Raw genomic sequence first — 18,172 nt, forward strand, 5'->3', positions numbered from 1 at the left:
AGGTTAAGTGCCTATTACAGTTAATAGGCCCTCAACAAGTAGTAACTATTATTATTTTTGCTATTATTCTTTCTTATCATTATAAACTGAGTTCTTCTAAAACTAGGATTATAATTTTATGCCCATAATAAACAAATCTTTACAGTACATATTTCAAAAACTTTCAAAATCACTACAGCCTAGTTCTTCATCCAAAAAAAAAGCAGTTGATATTACGATTAAAGCCTTTTTCAAATAAGTTAAAATACGCCTGGGAAGCCAGTTTGTCTTGTTTTGTTTTGTTTAACTATCCCTCTTCTTAAGAACTGGAACATCTAATCAATGAAATCACTTTTAATATGCAATTGAGTTAAATGATTATCTTAGGTTAATATACAAATTCTACAGAATACCAAATGACTCAATGTTAAGAAGACCAAACTTGGAGCTTTTTATTAAAAGGATGATCTATAACATATATTTTACACACATAGTCTCTCTTACAAATATATTGCTGCTGTATCTTTAGCCACATAAAATATTTATAATTGATATGAAAATATAGGCCTTGTAGAAGATAGAAAAGGCATATTTGGAAAGATTACGAATAATTACACGTAATAATATTATGCCAATAGAAAGTTCATGCGTGTTACTGTTTTTGAGTTGGAGATTTTATCTGTGTTTGAAAAGAGGAAATGGTTGTTGTTTTTTTAAAAAAAAATAATAATAATAATAATAACCTGTTGGCCAGAAGTTACATACGAAATTCCAAGTTCCTTAACGATAATTAGGTAACCACGCAGGTGCTCAATTTTTGGAGTACCAAGTTCCACCATGTAAAGCTCACTAACTGGATTCTTCCCCTCTCCCCCGGTTTTGTTTTTTACAACTGTAGTTTTATTTTGGGTGTACTGAACTCTAAATGCCATATAGCATGCTGGTAGTGATGTCTGGTGGGAGTTTGGGAACTGGCCTGGAATTGAGGAGGTGAGGATTACTTAACAGCATGGAGAGATTGGTTGAGATTGCCCAGGGAGAGGGTTAGCCATTATTTTAACACTCTTATCTCTGATTTTGCATCTACTCTTAGGCCATACAAACACATACAGAAAGGCAGCAAATAAGCCTCTACAGATGTCTTCATATGTCAGGCATATGTCAAGAATGAGAAATTAAATTATCCTTAACACACACACACACAATTACATTTTTCTGTCACTAGACATTTCTGGAAAATGGCTGACAAGCCAATTTGATATGGATCTTTTAGGTTCTAGTGTGTGAACACATTTCAGAAGGTTTTGAATCTGCAGAACATTCTAATGGTCTTGTCATCTATACCTTTCTGTTTCTTTGAGTTTGAACTCTTTAAATATTGTATCCTTTAAGTTAAAAATGCTTGCAGGTCAAGTTCAGTTATTGTGACGATGTCCTCTTTTGTCATTGGGTTAAATATATAAATATATAATGAGGCTTGTTTCCCTCATAAACGTGATCAGGTCTTATCAGACTAAAAAATTAAAATATAATTTAAAAATACAATTCCATAACCTTGCTTTCACCTGAAACTAAAATTTTATTTTGATTTCTTGAAAAGACAGTCTGTGTTTACTGCCTTCTTTGTCAACTCCCATTCTCTCTTAATCCACGAAATCTGACTTTTGTTCCCTCCACCACTCAAACTGCTACTCTCATGAAGATTTCTAGTGAATACTTTTTGGTCCCCATCTTAAATGATACTGCTAACCATTTCTCTCTACAGTTCTCACCTCCTTTGGCTTTCTTATCATCATTCTTTGCTGGTTCTCCTTATGTTCTCTGCCCATAGCCTCGCAATTAGTTTCACCAGCAATTCTTCCCCTTTCTGTCTAAAAGCAAATTTTCACCAGGAAACCATCCTTGCCTCTCTTTTACTTGATAGTATAAATAAAACTTTCAACTTTTGGAGGGACATGGAGTCATTTGAAAAGCTGGTTAAAACACTAGACCTTTCATCAAAGAAATGTATCCATACAACTTAAATTTGCATACAATTTCAAAGGTGTTTATGGCTTCACATTCTCTATATGTAGTCTCTTGGTGACCTCATCCACCCATTCTTTATGCCCATGTGCCAAGAATTTTCAAATCTATCCACTTCAGATTTCTTTTTGATCTTTAAACCCTATTTCTAACAGCCTACAATTTCTTGTGTATTCTGTGATTGTCTTTTATATACTTATCAAATTTATTTCTCTTCCAGAGTTTCTTCCTCCACTTATTAAGGACCCCACCATCCACTTAGTATTTTAAGCTAAAAACTTCATATTCATCCCTGACTCTTTCTCCAACATTCAATCAATCCCTAAGCCCGTCACTTCTACCTCCTGAACCTCTTCCTAATGAAAAAAAAAAAAAAAAAACCACAAATAAGAAAATGGTTATAGACTGAAACAAAGAATTAGTACAGACGAAACCATTTTAAGTTAGTGAAATAACTTCTTGAGCAAACATCCAAGTAGGAATCGTTGGCATCGGGTTTAAAGTGGATTTGGGCAGACTGATCCTTCTATCCTATTGTAGTAGTACAAGCTTTATCATCTGGGTATTCTCTACCATTTGGCAAAACCTATTTTAATCAAATTTTAAAAGATTTCATAATATAATATAGAGTTTATTTTAGTGGCAGGATTATATAAAATATACATATACATTTTTATCTCAAACTTTCCCCTTTCTCTTTATAACATCTGCTTCAGCTTACTCTAGACCCTCTTCTTGCTTGAATTACTACCTCCTAACATGATCTCTTTCCTTTAAGATTTTAAAAGGGTCCTTGAGGAAAAACATGGCTACCCCCTTAAGTTTTTTGGATGCCAAGCAAAATTTGAACTCCTTTAGAACTTCAAGTGAACTTAATAATAAATGGAACAAACACATCCATCATTCAAGCAGTATCACCCATTATAGTCCAATATCAGTATGGCCCTTTGGAGATGGGATGGCTGTGGAGAATTAAGATTCCTTTAAATAGGGATAACATCTTCACAAAGAAGACTAATCTTATAGCCCACAAAGGCAAGTATATGCTTTTGTTCTTTTTTCAGTGGTGAGATTTCTTCTTAAAAGAATTGTTTTAAATGTGTGTTAGGTTGTACTGTGGAATACATTCAACTTTAAAGAGTTTCAGAATGGAGGGTGAGGGAGCTGTTGGTTTTGTTACAATTTAATTGACTGTTTAATCATCTACCTCTGTTCCAGTAATATCTAGAATAAATTACTCCTGGTAATAATATAAGAAGAAAATAACTTTAATTGTAATTCATTCAGCATTAGCTAAATCTGTCATAGGCTCTCACTGAAAGCCCAAAATTTTCTATGACATGAAAAGAACCATAATTATAAGTGGTTTTCAGTAATCAATAAATTTCACTAAGGACTTTATTTTTAACAGTCATTTATTATGTCTTCATATTTGCTCAGTTTTTAAAAATAAGCTTGGACATACATCACTAAACGTCAGTGAGATAAAAAAATTTTTTAATAGCACCTTACTTTTAATATTGACTCCATGTTGAAATGATAATATTTTAGATGTATTGGGTTAAATGAAATATATCATTAAAATTAATCTCACCTGTTTTTTTTTTCAATTGTGGTTATGGAAAAAAATTTTTAATTTATTTTAATTATTTTCAAGTATACAGTACATTGGTTAGACATCTATAGAGTTTATAAAATGATCCCCATAATTGCTCCCTCTCTCCCCAGACCCTCCACCTAGCTAACATATTAATGCTAACTGCATTCTCTATATAGTCCATTGTTCTCAATTATGTGGAAAGAGCACTGGTATTAGAGTGAAGAGACCTGTTTTGTATTGGTTGCATGACCTTGAAAAGTAAATTCATTGAGACACTTCCTTAAAAAATGAGCATGCTTATTGTGAGGCAAAAATAATATATACATCTGAAAATAACCTCAAATCGCAAAGTATTATTGCATAAATGTTATGTCACAGTGGTATTTTATCAATAGTGAATGTCTTTTGTTTTAATTCTTCTCATAATCAGCTTTAGCAGAGCAGTTTCCTAAGGTAAAGAATTTAGAAAGTTTGTGAGGGGGACTATAAAAATCTTTTAAAAACTTTTAAAAGTATTTCTCTTCTAATTATTTAATATGTTCATTTTATTAGAGATGCTTATTAATCATAAATAGTTTTCCAGCTTTGGGCTTAAATCATGGTAAGAGGGGGATTTTAACAAACCATTTTTATGACCGCTCCAAAAAAAGTTGGAAAAGTCAAAGCTGAAATAACTATTTTACAAGAACTATGTGAAGCTAAATCTCAGAAAAATTGGTCTTTTCTCTTTTTATCTGTTATATACCATAAAGCAAGAGCTCAAACAGTAAGTAGACTATCAAGCCTAATTATTGTTTTCTGTAAGTAGTATAGGTCCTTAAGTATCTGAAACTAGTTGATATCCTTCCTCACTGAGATTTTCAGACAAAATATGAACTAGAGGTTTTTGTTTTATTTTTTCAACGTTTTATTATATAAGAAGTAAACATGGAGATAAGTTATATAGTAAACACTCAAAAGCACATCCCTCCTAGAGTCAAAGTTAACCTATTGCTATACTGTATTGGCTTTATCAGATATCTATTTATCTATCTATTCCTGAGCTAGAAGTTTATATGCAGGAAAAAAATTTTATTTACTCTTTTATATGTATTTCATATAACAACCTTAAGAAATAAAAAATGTTAAATGCTTTAGAAGCTATAATTTTCCAAACAAATTTTAAAGAAAAATATACCACATACATAATATAAAAACATGAATAGAAAGATAAACACCAAATTCAGGAGAATAATTACATGTACAGAGAGGGAGGAAAGGGCTCATAGAGAAGTTCACAATGAACTTTAACTATAATATTTTACTTCTTAAAATCTGAGGCGTAAAATGTTAGAACATGATATTGCTGTCTATTGAGTATCTGGCTGTTTGTTATCCTCTCTGTTCTTTGCTGTATGTTTGAAATATTTCACAATTAAAAATTAAAGGAAAAATTTCCTTAGTTTTCTTTTCCCCTGGCAAAGTGTTTTTCACTTAAGATCTTTTGTCTAGTCGGCCTTCCAGCTGAGGTGGATTGAATAAAATTTAACAACACCACATCCTTCCTCAGTTATTTGATATACTAGCTAAAGAATGATTACGAAGTGCCCCCTTTCTACTAAGGATTGAGAAGTATAACTTTTGCATACTTCTTGGCTTTGCCTAACTCAGAGGGAAAAAAAACCTCCTTGTATTGTACTTAAATTCCTTGAAGCTATTTGACATGGTTGTTGATAAGTATATAACTGTGTAAGTATGTAATTTTGCATGTTCACCTGATTTTAGAGAAGAAAGACATGGAAAGTGAAATTTGGCCAGGGAAGCTGATATATTAAAACTTGTAGAGATAATAGATGCTGCCCAGCCAGGACCTGGGAACTTGACTAGTCTAAACAAACTGCACAGTACTAAATTGCTTGTGAAAGGGCTGAATCAGTACTGCTGCGATTTGAACTTTTGGCTCCTGAAAGTCTAGGGTAGACATGAAAATAAAAATAAAGCCCTTACCTATACGGTTGTGTTCCAGACCCTCTACTGGATTCTCTATATAAGGGAGGCATCTATCGAAAGAACAAAAGGCAGCAGGAGAAAGATGAGGCAGTGAAAAGGAGTCTTAGGGGCTTCTTCCTATACTAGGTGTGAGAGAGTGATCGCCCAGGGAGAGAAAATCTCCATCATTGATTTATTGATTCCTTCAGGAAATATTTATCTAGAGCCCTAAGGAAAATACGGTGGGATGTAATATAAGGGCTCAACCAACCAGAATATATTTAGTGCTTATGACTTGCCTAGCACTGTGCTACGCTCTATGAAGTCCATAAAAGAGAGTTACCGTGTCTGATTTGCTCCAGCAGAGAGAGAAGTTATGTGGCATAAAACAGAATAAAACCTTGAATAATAATATAGATTGTAAATTCTAAAGGAGTTAAGAATGTCATAGTATACTATAAACCAGGAATGGAGCACTGGACTTAATCAGAAGACCTAAGTTCAAATCCTAGCTCTGATACTTGCTATATAAACTTGGGCAGGTCCCTTAATTTCTGAGCCTCAGTTTCCTCATCTATAAAATGAAGTCTAGCAAGTTTTGCTTACTTACCTATACACAGCATTGCATTAAGAATCAGGTGAGGATGGGTGTAAAAACACTATTGAGTTTCTAATTATTGAATGAAATGAGAAATGAACTAGGCCTTGAAAAATGTTTTACATGGATAACCTTAAAGGCTAGATAAAAGTGGGCTCAGGGAGGGAGCAACTGGAGCAGAGAGGAAGATGAGACTCGGATATAAGAGGACAGTATAAAAACCACCTAATTATAGCAAAGATTTGTTTTGGGAGAATGGGTAAAAAATACTTATGCCATAATGACTGGATTATGGTAGGATTTAAATTATAGAGGACCTGAAGGCTAGAAGGAAGAGTTTGGACATGATCTTAAAGGGAATAAGGAAGTATTTGGGGGTTTTGAGTAGGAAATTATTATAAAGGTATGTAACTTTTATTCATTTTGATAATCAGTATCTAACAAAGTCCCTGGCATACAGGTATTCAGGATTAGTCCAACTCAATTCAGTTAATCTGTCAACAATATATGAAACGAATTGGACATATCTAAGCCTGGAGTCTAGTCTTCTTATCACCTAGATATTAATCTGGTTTATCTTTTTCTTTAACTGTAACAAGGAATGATAATACCTGCCCAGCTAATGTGTTGATTTCAAAGGTCAAATTAGATGACGATGCCATAATTATCCACAAATACATTAAATGCCTTCGTCATGTTTGATGCTATGTAAAAAAAAAAAAAAAAAAAATGGAAACAAAAAAATTTATAGATATGAGAAAGATGTCTTGCGATGGATATTAGTTTGAAATGCAAACTTCTAAAGGATCTAGTAGCAAGAGGATGGTATACAACAGCTAAAGGATATCTTAAGGCTAAATTTAATACTGAATTAGGTTCCTATTATTGTCAGAACCTGTGAGGCCTAGCTAGGGTCAAGTAGAGGAGAAACCACCAAGTGCAGTAAGGTAGGTATTTAAGGTCTCCAGGAATTCTTCCTGTTGGCAATTAACCTTTTCAGACTTAACCTGTTCTGTAGTGAACCTCTGTCATCATGGAGACAGTGTAGAATACTGGTTAAAAAAACAGGTTCTGGAGTCATAACTAGCTGCGTTTGAAATACTGCTGTGTAGCCATAGTCAAATTGTTTAACCTCTCTGAGCCTCATAAAGATGATAACAGAATCATAGGGTTGTTTGTAAGAATTAAGTGAGATACTGCATGTAAGAATTAAGTGAGATACTGTATGTAATAAAGGATCTGGTACACAGTGAATGTCAGCTCAACAAATATCAGTTACTGTTTTTATTTCAGCCTCCATTTTTTGTTACTCCCAAATTCACTTCCCATTTTTCTACCTCTGTCTCACCCCATTACAGGACACTGAAGGCCACATTTGGCTCATTCTGTAACATGTTCTACAGCACTAACAGCAAACAAGATCTTCAAATATATTCTGAATTTTAAAAATTATATAATCTTCAAAGTAGTTTAAGTATTACATATATTTAGTTATATTCTAAGTAATTATTAGAAATCAATAATCCATAATATAGTTCTTCATAATATTTTTTATAATTTAATGTATTTTTAACTAACTGCCAATTACACCTCTAGGTATTGATCCAACAAATGTATTCTCATGTATGCACAAAGACGGTGTGAAAGCACGTTCATAGTGATACTGTATATAATAATAAAGATTGTTCATAGTGATACTGTATATAATAATAAAGATTGGAAACAACTTAAATGTCCACAACTTAAAAGTAGAGGACTGTTTAAATAAATTATATATAATTATAAAACAATACTATACACTCCTTTAAAAGAATGAGGTAAACTATATATAAACATGGAAATGTCCAAGATATAGTGGTAAGTGAGAGGAAAAACAAGAAGCAGAATATATGTATAATATAGTTCTATGCATGCGGACATGTGTGTTTCTTAAAGGACAGCTACAATATATTAATGTTTGCGTATGCAAGGAAAATTTCTGGAAATAGTATCAGTCATCCCTGTGAGTAGGATGGTGGGGATGAGAAGAGTGACTTTTACCTCTGAATACTGAAAAAAAAAAAAGTTTTAATCATTCAGCATGTAATACTTTTATTATTTCTTTAAAACTAGTTTTTAAAAAGTGTTTAAAGAGATAGAGGGGATTGAATGGTTAAATATTTTGTAAGGTATGTTGGATGTGAAAAGTGATCTATAAATGCCTATTATTTTTACTGAACAATAGAGTACAGGGCTTTTGTAACCTGAAGAAAGCAGTTCAGCATCTCTTCCTACTGGGGCATATGGTGGTTAAGACCATGGGGGATAAATGCCTTAGAGATTGCCTCTCATGGATTTGATATGCAGATCTTTTAGTATTCCCCACTGCTCTTATGGTGGAAAATTCCATGGGAAGGAGTAGAAGGGCTCAGTGACATTGTTCACCCAGTGTTTAAAACTGTTGTCAGATATTCTTTTAAATAAAACTATTAGCCACATGGTGATTGCAAACCTGATTGTTTTTAAGAGCCTTTGTTTTCAGTGTTTGGTTATTGTATTGTATGAAGAGTGCTTTTGACTAAATGTAGAGAGATACCTCATGGTGCTGTCTGCACAACAAGTTTGAAAATTAGAGGTATTATCTTGAGAGTTTTATCCTAGTGTTTTACAGATTAATAGGAGACAGAATGTTTTGCTACTCCAGGTAACAAGCTTTTTGTTTTGTAACTCTTTAAAGTGTTGGTTTTCTCCCTTTTGACACTCAGGGGATTAATTTACTATTTATTTCTTTACATCATACCCTTAGAGAAAACAAAAATACAAATAGATCTTCTGATTGGTATACTGTTTTTTTCTTATAACTAGGTATTTTTAAAATAAAGTTGTATGTTAATGCTATTTCAAAGCTTAAAAATACAAAAATCCAGTGAACACTGCAGATCTCCCATTACTACAGATTGCAACATTGAGTTAATGTAATTAACTACCTGTCAAACAATAATAATAAAGACCCTCAGGACGAAATGGTGGTATGTAGGAGAAGTTTGCATGTGTTTTAATTTTCATTCATTCATCAACTTCTCACCCTAAATACAAACAAATATGACTAACTTTCTGATACTGGAAGCTGATTGGCCAATTTATGGATGATAATAATGAAATTTTAGTACTCTCTTGTTCACAAAACACTTTTGTCTATGTATCTTAATAAAACTGTGAGGTAAACATTACCATCCCCACTTTAGGATTAAAGAAACTAGGACTGGAACAGATTAAGTTTTGACCATGGACAAAGTAATTTGAATCTAGAACTTCCGATATCAGACTCATTACCATTTTAGTGTTGCCCACTTTAGCTACTTTTCAGATTAATGGAGAAGAGCATAGAGTATTATTTCTAGTCAACATCTTCATTTTCTCAGTGAATAGATTAAAATGAACAGTGGCCTTGACCTTAAGGTTGCCAGACTTCAGAAGTCCCCCTGCCCCTACTGCCTCCCCACCCAACTAACTCTCTCTCATCCTCCCTCCCTCCCTGTCCCTCTCCCCACCCCTCAGCTTTCTTAATGACCTGAAGAAAAGCACTTAGTTCTTTTCCCTAGTAAGAGTTTCTACTTCAGAGAAATAGTCAAAAGATAAGATACATAGAGGAGTTAGAAAAGCAAAAATAATAATAATAATAATAAATTAATTAATTAATTACAGTCATGTACTCTGATGTAAAATTCCTCACCAGAGACGTAAAATTCCTCACCAGAGACTCCAGCCTATCTGGTTTTACCCCTGAAGGGCAATCTTGACCTTTCTTTTCGCTCTTAAGCTTACAGAGCCAGTAAGTCCAAAGAGTAGGTTTTTGTGCCAGGCATTCTTTTAAGTGCTTTACATGTATTAACTTAATTAATCCTTACAATAATTTTATAAATCAGGTACTAATACTGAGCCATAGATTAAATAACTATCCAAGTTTTCACAGCTAATGGTACACTAAGATTCGAACCCAGCCTGTTAATTCCAAGGCTAGAATTTTTACCTGCTGGGCTCTTCTTTGAACTAGATGACTGTTTATCTTAAATGAGTTAAATGCATTTTTCAGGATCTCCAGATTGAATGAAATTCCTTTCCTAAGGTTCCCAAATCTCACAAAAACAAATTTGGGGGCATCCCTTTAGGGTTTTATTATCTCATTTTACAGATGAAATTAAGTGACTTGGTCAAAATCTTAGTTAATTATTAAGTGGCCGTGTTAGAACTCTGGGTTTTGGCACACTGTTTTTGGCACTATAAACTACTACTGTCACTTTTTAGCTCATTAGCTACCATCAGTTCAAGTGATCCACCCATTGTGAAATTTTGTTACAGCAGCTAAAGCATGTCCACATCTTTCACTCACATTTCAGTGCATCTTTGTGTCTTTCCTGGAATACAGTTAGGTCAGCATGTAAGTCTCTGGTTTTATATGGTTTTACAGTGTTTATATCTTATGGAGGGACACATGAAGACACCTTAATGGAAATACCTTATGGATATAAGGGACATCTATTACTTTAAAAATTTTTTAATGCTTTAACATATAATTCCATAAAAATTTAATTTGATCATAGCTAATAGTGTAAAGAGCAAAATTAACATTTTAGAATATCCATATTTCTGAGCCTTGAAATGGTCACCAAATGACATGACAAAATTTGTTTCAAATCTAACTCAAGCAAGAGTGTGAAGAAATCCAGCAATTTTTCTACAGGGACCTTTGTGCAGTTTTGTTTTTGTTTTTGTTTTTAAGAGAAAGCTCCTTTTGACTTCATGTGGAATAAAAAACTAGCTTAGTTTATTTCATGCTGCTCAGTCTAATTTGGAATCATTTTTGAAGTCCTAGATGCTTGGGTACAGAGAGCTTGCTCCCTAGAGCCTTGTTTCCTGACAGTGGAGAGTAAAAGATTAAATTGAGCTGAAATGAAATTGACTGACATTTTGACACTGCAGATTGTGAAAAGAAAGGGAATTTGTTCAACTTTTTAAAAGAGACAGCAGAAAGAACTATTTCCTTCAAGGTACCCCAGTTTGCAAAGATTATATAATTTTTTTTCTTAAAAAGCCGAGAGGCATGTTCTAGCATTTTCCTAGTTTCCTATATTACAGTTCAAAGGGAAAATTTAACTATGAAAAGCTTTTGAAAAGGCCTGGATGGGGGTGTTAAAATACTCTCCTTCAATGAACAGGCACTGACAGAGGTCTTTTAAGGAGAAAACAAAGGACTACGCACTTCTAGGGTGTCACTATAGGAACCTATTTATAAAAGACAAGTATACATATTTATGGAATCTTTACCTCTATCGTTTTTAAATGCAGGAGATAGTAAGTGTGAACTGAATAAGATACATTTCCTGCTGACTTATTTTTCAGAGATGCGATGATTATCATGCCATCATCTTTCCTAAAAGGCATCATTTAGTGTCAACTTCAATAAAATCCCATCTCTGCTGTGTCATGAAAGGAACCGGACTCACCTTAACAGTGCTGTTCTAAACAGCCTGCTGCTTTTTTTTGATCACTGAAGGAGGTCGTAATAAATTACAATCTGGAAGAAGTTTCAAACTGCAAGTCTGCCAGATATTTAAAGCAATTTATTTTGGGGTGTATCAGCAGATTTTTTCTTGCACTGCCATTTGAGTGTCTGCTGACGCAGCCTGAACAAATCTTTCAAACATTTTTCTTCCTAGAGATGGATGAAGATGATGATGCACTGGACTCCAAGATCCAGACCTTTCATTAACTCTTAACTTGCCAGTTGGTTCCTTCCTATTACCAGATCTGTAGTAAACTTAGACATCTATTTCCAGTATGAGTTTGCAGTATTTCACATCCTTCAGTGCCTTGGCAACAACTCTAATTTTTATGGAAGAATTGGCTAACAAAAGAGCGATTCTGGTTTTAGGCACAGAACTTATAGTTCAGATTATTTCATTACTAGTATTTTGAAAATTGCCAAACTTCCCAACAGAAAGAGGTCTGAAAATTTATATAAAACAAAGACTTATTTTTTCTTGATTCTAACATGTTGTGTCTTATAGTGACTTTTCTAATTTTAGTCTCATCTCATAGTGAAATCATTTTTTTTTTTAATATTAATGTTTGGCTCTGGAATTCCTAAGGCAGCTTTATTGATATATATTTTAGCCATTTATTCAGAAAAGCTAAAAATACTGTTGCCTAAAATATTTGTTCTGATAAGACTGGAAAGCAAGAGATAAGGGAGCTAACTTTTATTGGGTGCCTGCATGGGGCCAGCCCCTTTTGTAAGCCACTACAAAGAGCGTGTGGGAGGGAAGAGATTCTCATTTTACAAAGAGCTGGTTCCTGGTCAGGTGAAAGGCACTGCTCAGTGAGTTGTTAAGAACATGATAAAGGCTTAAACTCCCGAAAGCATCAGGGAATAAGGTTGCGTGAGAAATGCCCTAGATCAGGAGTCATAAAACTGGAGTTCCTAAGTGACATTAAACGAGGTCATCTGGCTAGACCCCAAATGTTTATACACGTCTGTAATGTGAGGATATAATCTCTAGCCTGTCTTCCTTCCTAAATCATTTGGCACCATATAGTTCTCAAGCACAGCTGCACATTGGAATTACCTGGGAAGCTTTGAAAACTACTGACTTCTAGATCCCAACCTCAAGAGATCATGATTTGATTGGTCTGGGGTGCAGCTAGATATTGGGATTTTTAAAATCTCCACAGGTGATTCATGTGTGCAGCTAAAGGTGTGAATCCTTGGTTTGGAGATGGTTAGGAAAGCCCCTTGTAAACTTATTTACAAGGTTTAACACATTACCGACCGTGTAGATAGTTTTCTTTTCCCATAGCTTCAAATGTTTTGCTTTAAAAAAAAAAAAAAATCCAACTAATCTGTGAATGGCCCCAGTCTTTAGCACATAGGAAGCTTGATAAATATTTGTTGCTTTTGTGAATGTACAGCCTTTTAGAGTTTTAGAATCATTTGAAACATGAGGTTTGTTTGCGGTTTAATGTATAGAGCGGGTTAAGAGACAGGAGCTTTCTTTTGAAACATTCCCAAGAAATGCAAGCCTTTCTTGCTCAGCCTCGGTTCGCTTCACTCCTTCACCCACGCCACGGCGTCTTGGGGCCCACCCTTGACCCCAGGTCTGGTCGCACGCAGCGGACCTGGTGGGTGCCACGAGCTCCGGGGCGGGGCATTGGCTGGGCCGACCCTCCGAGCCCGCCCAGCCCACCCCGTCGCGGCGCCCCGCCCCGGACGCGGGTTGGGGCGGGCTGGTGGCGGCGCCCGGCCGCCGGGACTCCACAGCCGAGCCTCTGGGCTGCGGCGGCTGCCTTCACGACCCGGCGGGCCCAGTTTGGCCGCCGGGAGCCCGCGCTGCCGGAGCCTCCTACCCCACGGAGCCCAAGGCGAGCGCCTCGTACCCGAGCCCGGCAGGGGCCAGGATGCGGACCTGAACTCCTAGAACCGGACCCATGACCCTGAGCACGTTGACCCGCGAAAGGAAGGCGCCTCCCGCCTGCACCTGCAGCCTCAGTGACTCCGACATGATCCCCTACTTCTCCGCCAACGCGGTCATCTCACAGAACGCCATCAACCAGCTGTGAGTGCACTGTGCGCCCTCCCGCCCTCCGGGAAACCTCGGAAAAAGTTTGCTTTCAGCAGCCGCCTTCCCCAGCACTCTAGGGAGCCAGCGAGCGAACAAGGGCGAAATTGCTGTCTGCGTGCTTGGAGGTCTTGGGACGTCCACGGGATAGTGGGGTGGAGATGTGGGGTAATTATTGGAGGCAGAAAGTGTCCCCGAAGGGTGGACGGACAGAAGAATCTTTTGCGAGATTCCAGTAAACTTTGAGGGAATCTGAAAGTGGGATCGGTCGTCCCAGGGAAGTTGTCTGTGGTGCCCGAATGACAGCCGAGCTGTATGGTACTCGGGAGACTCTGGGGGTGAAGGGCTGTCTAGCTTCTGAACCTCCGGCCGGAAACGCTGGGACTCCCTTGCGGATCCTGCTGGTAATCAGGCTCCCGTGTTCGTTGTTATGTTTTTTGTTTCAAATAAGTTTGCAAGTGACCATAGGTTTCTGTTGGAAGGCGTTCACACAAAGACAGTTCATTCTTTGCTCCCGCTGATTGTAGTCTGGAGTTATTTCAGAAAACTGGATTCAGTAGTATGGCTGTTTTCTGTCTTCCCCTGTAGTAATACGTGCTCACAACCCAACCGTGCATGCACATCTTCATGCACTAAAGTGCAAGATTCAAGCGCATCTTTAAATCATCACTATTTTTAAAGTCTCTGGAGTTGTCCTTCCTTTTACTTTTGTGGTTTAGCCATTTCTGAGAACTGTGTGCTGAAGCTTGTGGTTAATCTCACCTCACAGTTATAAAGTGCAGAATGGAGGAACTACCATCTATTCAAGTTGCACCCTTAGACTAGTGGAGTGGTTTAGGGTTACTTTATAGCAACAATTTGATCTTCGTAGTGTATTAGCTCTCACTCTGAAGTGACTTGGGGAGATTGACCTCCTGAGGTTTTCCCACATTCCTGGCACTTAATGCCTCTTTCTTCTTCCCAGGTCGACCCTGAAGAACTTTTTAATGTCCAACATTAAATAGAAACTTTCCATTATCTCTTGTTAAAAGTCCCAACAATGCCATGTAAAGTCATTTATAGATAATCTTACATCTAATTTATTATTTTAATTAATGGTTTGCACTCCGAACAAATCAAATTAAACTTATTTGAGTTTCAGCTTTTTCCCTATGTGTAGATTCATAGTAGAGATCCTAAAAAAAATAGCCACTCCCAAAAAGTAGTTTTACTGTTCCATACTGTAAACTCTACAGAATTAAATCAACTGCTTATTTGTATTTTCTCTTAAATAAAAAGGACAAATGGTGTAGAAGAGAAAGAGTGAATTATATGAAACTAGATAACCAATCTCAAAATAATAGTGTTACAGTACTTTAAAAATAAAAAAAGGCAGTGGGAGCAACGCACATGTCCAGTGGAGGAATAAACAAAATGTGGTATATGATACAACTGAATATTATTTCAGCTTTAAAAAGGAAGGAAATCCTGACAAATTCTGTAACATGGATAAATTTTGAGGACATTATTCTAAGTGAAATAAGCCAGTGACAGAACAAATACTATATGATTCCACATATATGAAATACCTAGAGTAGACCAGTTGCCAGGGGTTGAGAGAGGGAGAATAGGAAGTTTGTGTTATATAGATACAAATTTTCATTTGAGGAAGAAGTAGTTCTGGAGATGGATGGTGGTGATGGTTGCCCAACAATGTGAATCTATTTAATGCCATGAAATGTACACATAAAATGGTTAAAAGGGCAAATTTTATGTATATTGTTTTTTAAAAGATTAAACAAAATTTAAAAGGCAGAGCTTCTAAGCTTTTCTTGGGAAGTGGAAATTTTGAATCTTGTTTCCTAGTATAAGCAAGGCCAGATTTCTTTTCCTACTAGTGTCTTTGGGTAAGTCATTTCATTTCAGTTTCTTCCACTGTAAAATGACGATACAGTGGTTCCTACCCCAGAGGGTCATAAGAGATCATATGTACAGTAACATTCTACAAACTATAAATCCCCACAAAAGAAAAAAAAAAGTTAATTGAAGTTAAACAATAACCAACAGCTGCCATTTATTGACCACTTGTCACTGTGTACAGAGTTTAATGTATATTATCTCATTTAATCATCAGAGCAACCTTATGAACATATTTGTTCTGTTTACAGATAATGAAGCTGAGGCTTAAAGAAGTTAAATAATTGCTCAAGGCCGTATAGCTGGTAAATGACAAAACTGTCCTTAGAATCCAGGTCTATTTCCTGGACAGATGCTGTTAACCACTATAAAAATGATATTCTGTTTTAGTAGTTGCGAGGTCACTTTTGAAACACTCTTAGGAATTATCTTTTAACTGCTGATGTCTTCAACTTAGTAGCAAAAACATAATTGTTATACTAGAAATTTTGCTGCTGAAGTAGCCTGTTAAAGAATTTGAAGAATATTGCTCTAAAGATTTTTGTCTCTCTTTTGCCATGTTTTTTCCCTTAAAAGAGACTTGCTAATATCTTAATATTAACTTATTCTAAAATGTATTTGTTAATATTGCTTTAGTCATATTTTTATTTAGCATTTATAGTGTTGCCCAGTTCATCATCAATTAAATATCTTTAGGGATCATTCTGAATAAAACCCTAAATTTTATTAACTTAAACATTTGCATTTTTGGCACCTAGTGCAGAAGTTTTTAATTTGGGAACCATGGTCACCTGGAGTTCTATGGATTGGCTTCAGAAGGTCATTGAACACCTTAAGATCATATGAAAATGTTGGGTAGACAAATATATTTTTTAAATCAGATTCTCAATGTGATTTCAGAAAAGGGCAAGAATCTCTTTCCCAAAGAGAAGTACTGCTTATAAAGCCTGATGCTGTAAAACTCAACTGATGTGAGCATTTATTTCCCAGTGGTGCCAGATATGTAAATAGCAATGACTAGTGGAAGCAACTAAAAGATTAAGATTTAGGGGCCTAAGTGAAGACAGTCAAAAAATTTAAAGTGTTTGGGGAAGGGAGTACTCTTAGCCCAGAGATTCTCTTGCCACTGCTGAGGACCCGCTCATGAGAGCTTTTTCTCATTTGCTGCATGAGATTTGCTGTGGGTTTAGAAACCAAGTAACAAATCCTGTGAGAACTGTGTCAGTAAAAAGGCCAAAGTGAGAACCTAGGGGCTCTCTTGTGGAGGAAGTTCATGAACTTTAAAGTATGGCCTTTGGACACCTATTTTGGTGACTTCACAGGCTCTTTCTAATTTCTTGACTTTTAACTGTTATGTATTGTATAGTTGAAATTAGAGAATAGCTGGGAGCATAACTATTTTATTGAGAATTATGTTAACCATTATTAGATTAAGGTCTCCCTTTGCCATTGTATAAAACTCATCAAATATGGAGTTATTTTTGACAATGAAGAACATTAAGTGATTGAATAGTTACTATCATAAGTGTTAATCCTACTGGAAAAAATATGGGAGCAACTCAGAGCATCATCTAATCAAACTTTAAGAGTCTTGGATCAGACTGCTGAAATTATCATGAAAAGTTCCACTCCTTTTAAGAGTATACATACTTTTTAATAAAAACAAAAGTCTAAATTTCTGAAAAATACAGAAACTTATTTTTAGAGAGCCAACATTTAATCCGTGAGAAGTGGTCACTAAGTGGGCCAAGGTTATATGCGGAACAAATAGCTTTTTGGAAAAATAGGTACGGGAGCATTTGAGATCTTGCTTCCCTGCATATGTCGTCAGTTTGGCTCAAATAAACTCATAAAAATTCAATAAAGAAAAAGTAAAGTGGTTCTTTTCGTGTCTTCAAACGTTCAGAGAAGGTTCAGGAGTTAGATAAAATGCTGGCAAAACTACCATTAAAACAGTGTTCCCATTATGAAAACCTCTGATCAAGTCTTAAAACTTAGGTGCTTGAGAGATGACTCGATTTGTTAATGAGGTTACCTTGAGCTTTTATCCTTGACCTAAAATATTTGTATTTATTTACTTGATTTCATATATGAGTTTGACTTTCTAGCTGAACATCAGTGCTTTCTAAAAGCTCAAGCTCAGCAATAGAGGAGTATATCAAGATGATTTTCCAAAACATACCTTTTCATGAAATTGAAAAGTGGAAACAGTTTTATTTTTGTGTTAACTAGTAATAGTACTAGTGCTCTTTCAGTTTTGCTCTATAGTTACCCAAGTGATTTCACATGTGCTCATCTCTGAACTTAAGCTTGCATCAGAATCACCTAGGTGACTTATTAAATTTAAAACATGAGTTGCTGCTCACACCCCAGAGTTTCTGATTTTGTAGGTATGGGGTGGGGCTAGAGAATTTGTATTTCTATCAAGTTCCTAGATGATGCTGGTCCAGGGACCACACTTTGGAGATTATACCCTTAGTATTCTTCTGAGGCATATTGGGCAAGTTGTCA

The 18,172-nt window shown here is 35.7% G+C and overlaps 1 protein-coding gene across 2 annotated transcripts in view; it reads left to right on the forward strand.

Annotated features, from left to right (window-relative positions):
* The first annotated feature begins 13,437 nt into the window (after positions 1 to 13,437).
* Positions 13,438 to 18,172, forward strand: part of SSH2 (slingshot protein phosphatase 2) — a 101,085-nt gene continuing 96,350 nt past the window's right edge. For both annotated transcript variants that reach the window (XM_011359912.2, XM_011359916.2), the window contains exon 1: positions 13,438 to 13,762. In XM_011359912.2, coding sequence (XP_011358214.1) covers positions 13,635 to 13,762 — 128 coding nt within the window. In that variant the 5' untranslated portion in view covers positions 13,438 to 13,634. The remainder of the gene's footprint in view (positions 13,763 to 18,172) is intronic.

The sequence above is a fragment of the Pteropus vampyrus genome, unplaced genomic scaffold (assembly GCF_000151845.1).
Source record: "Pteropus vampyrus isolate Shadow unplaced genomic scaffold, Pvam_2.0 Scaffold50, whole genome shotgun sequence".
Lineage (NCBI taxonomy): Eukaryota > Metazoa > Chordata > Mammalia > Chiroptera > Pteropodidae > Pteropus > Pteropus vampyrus.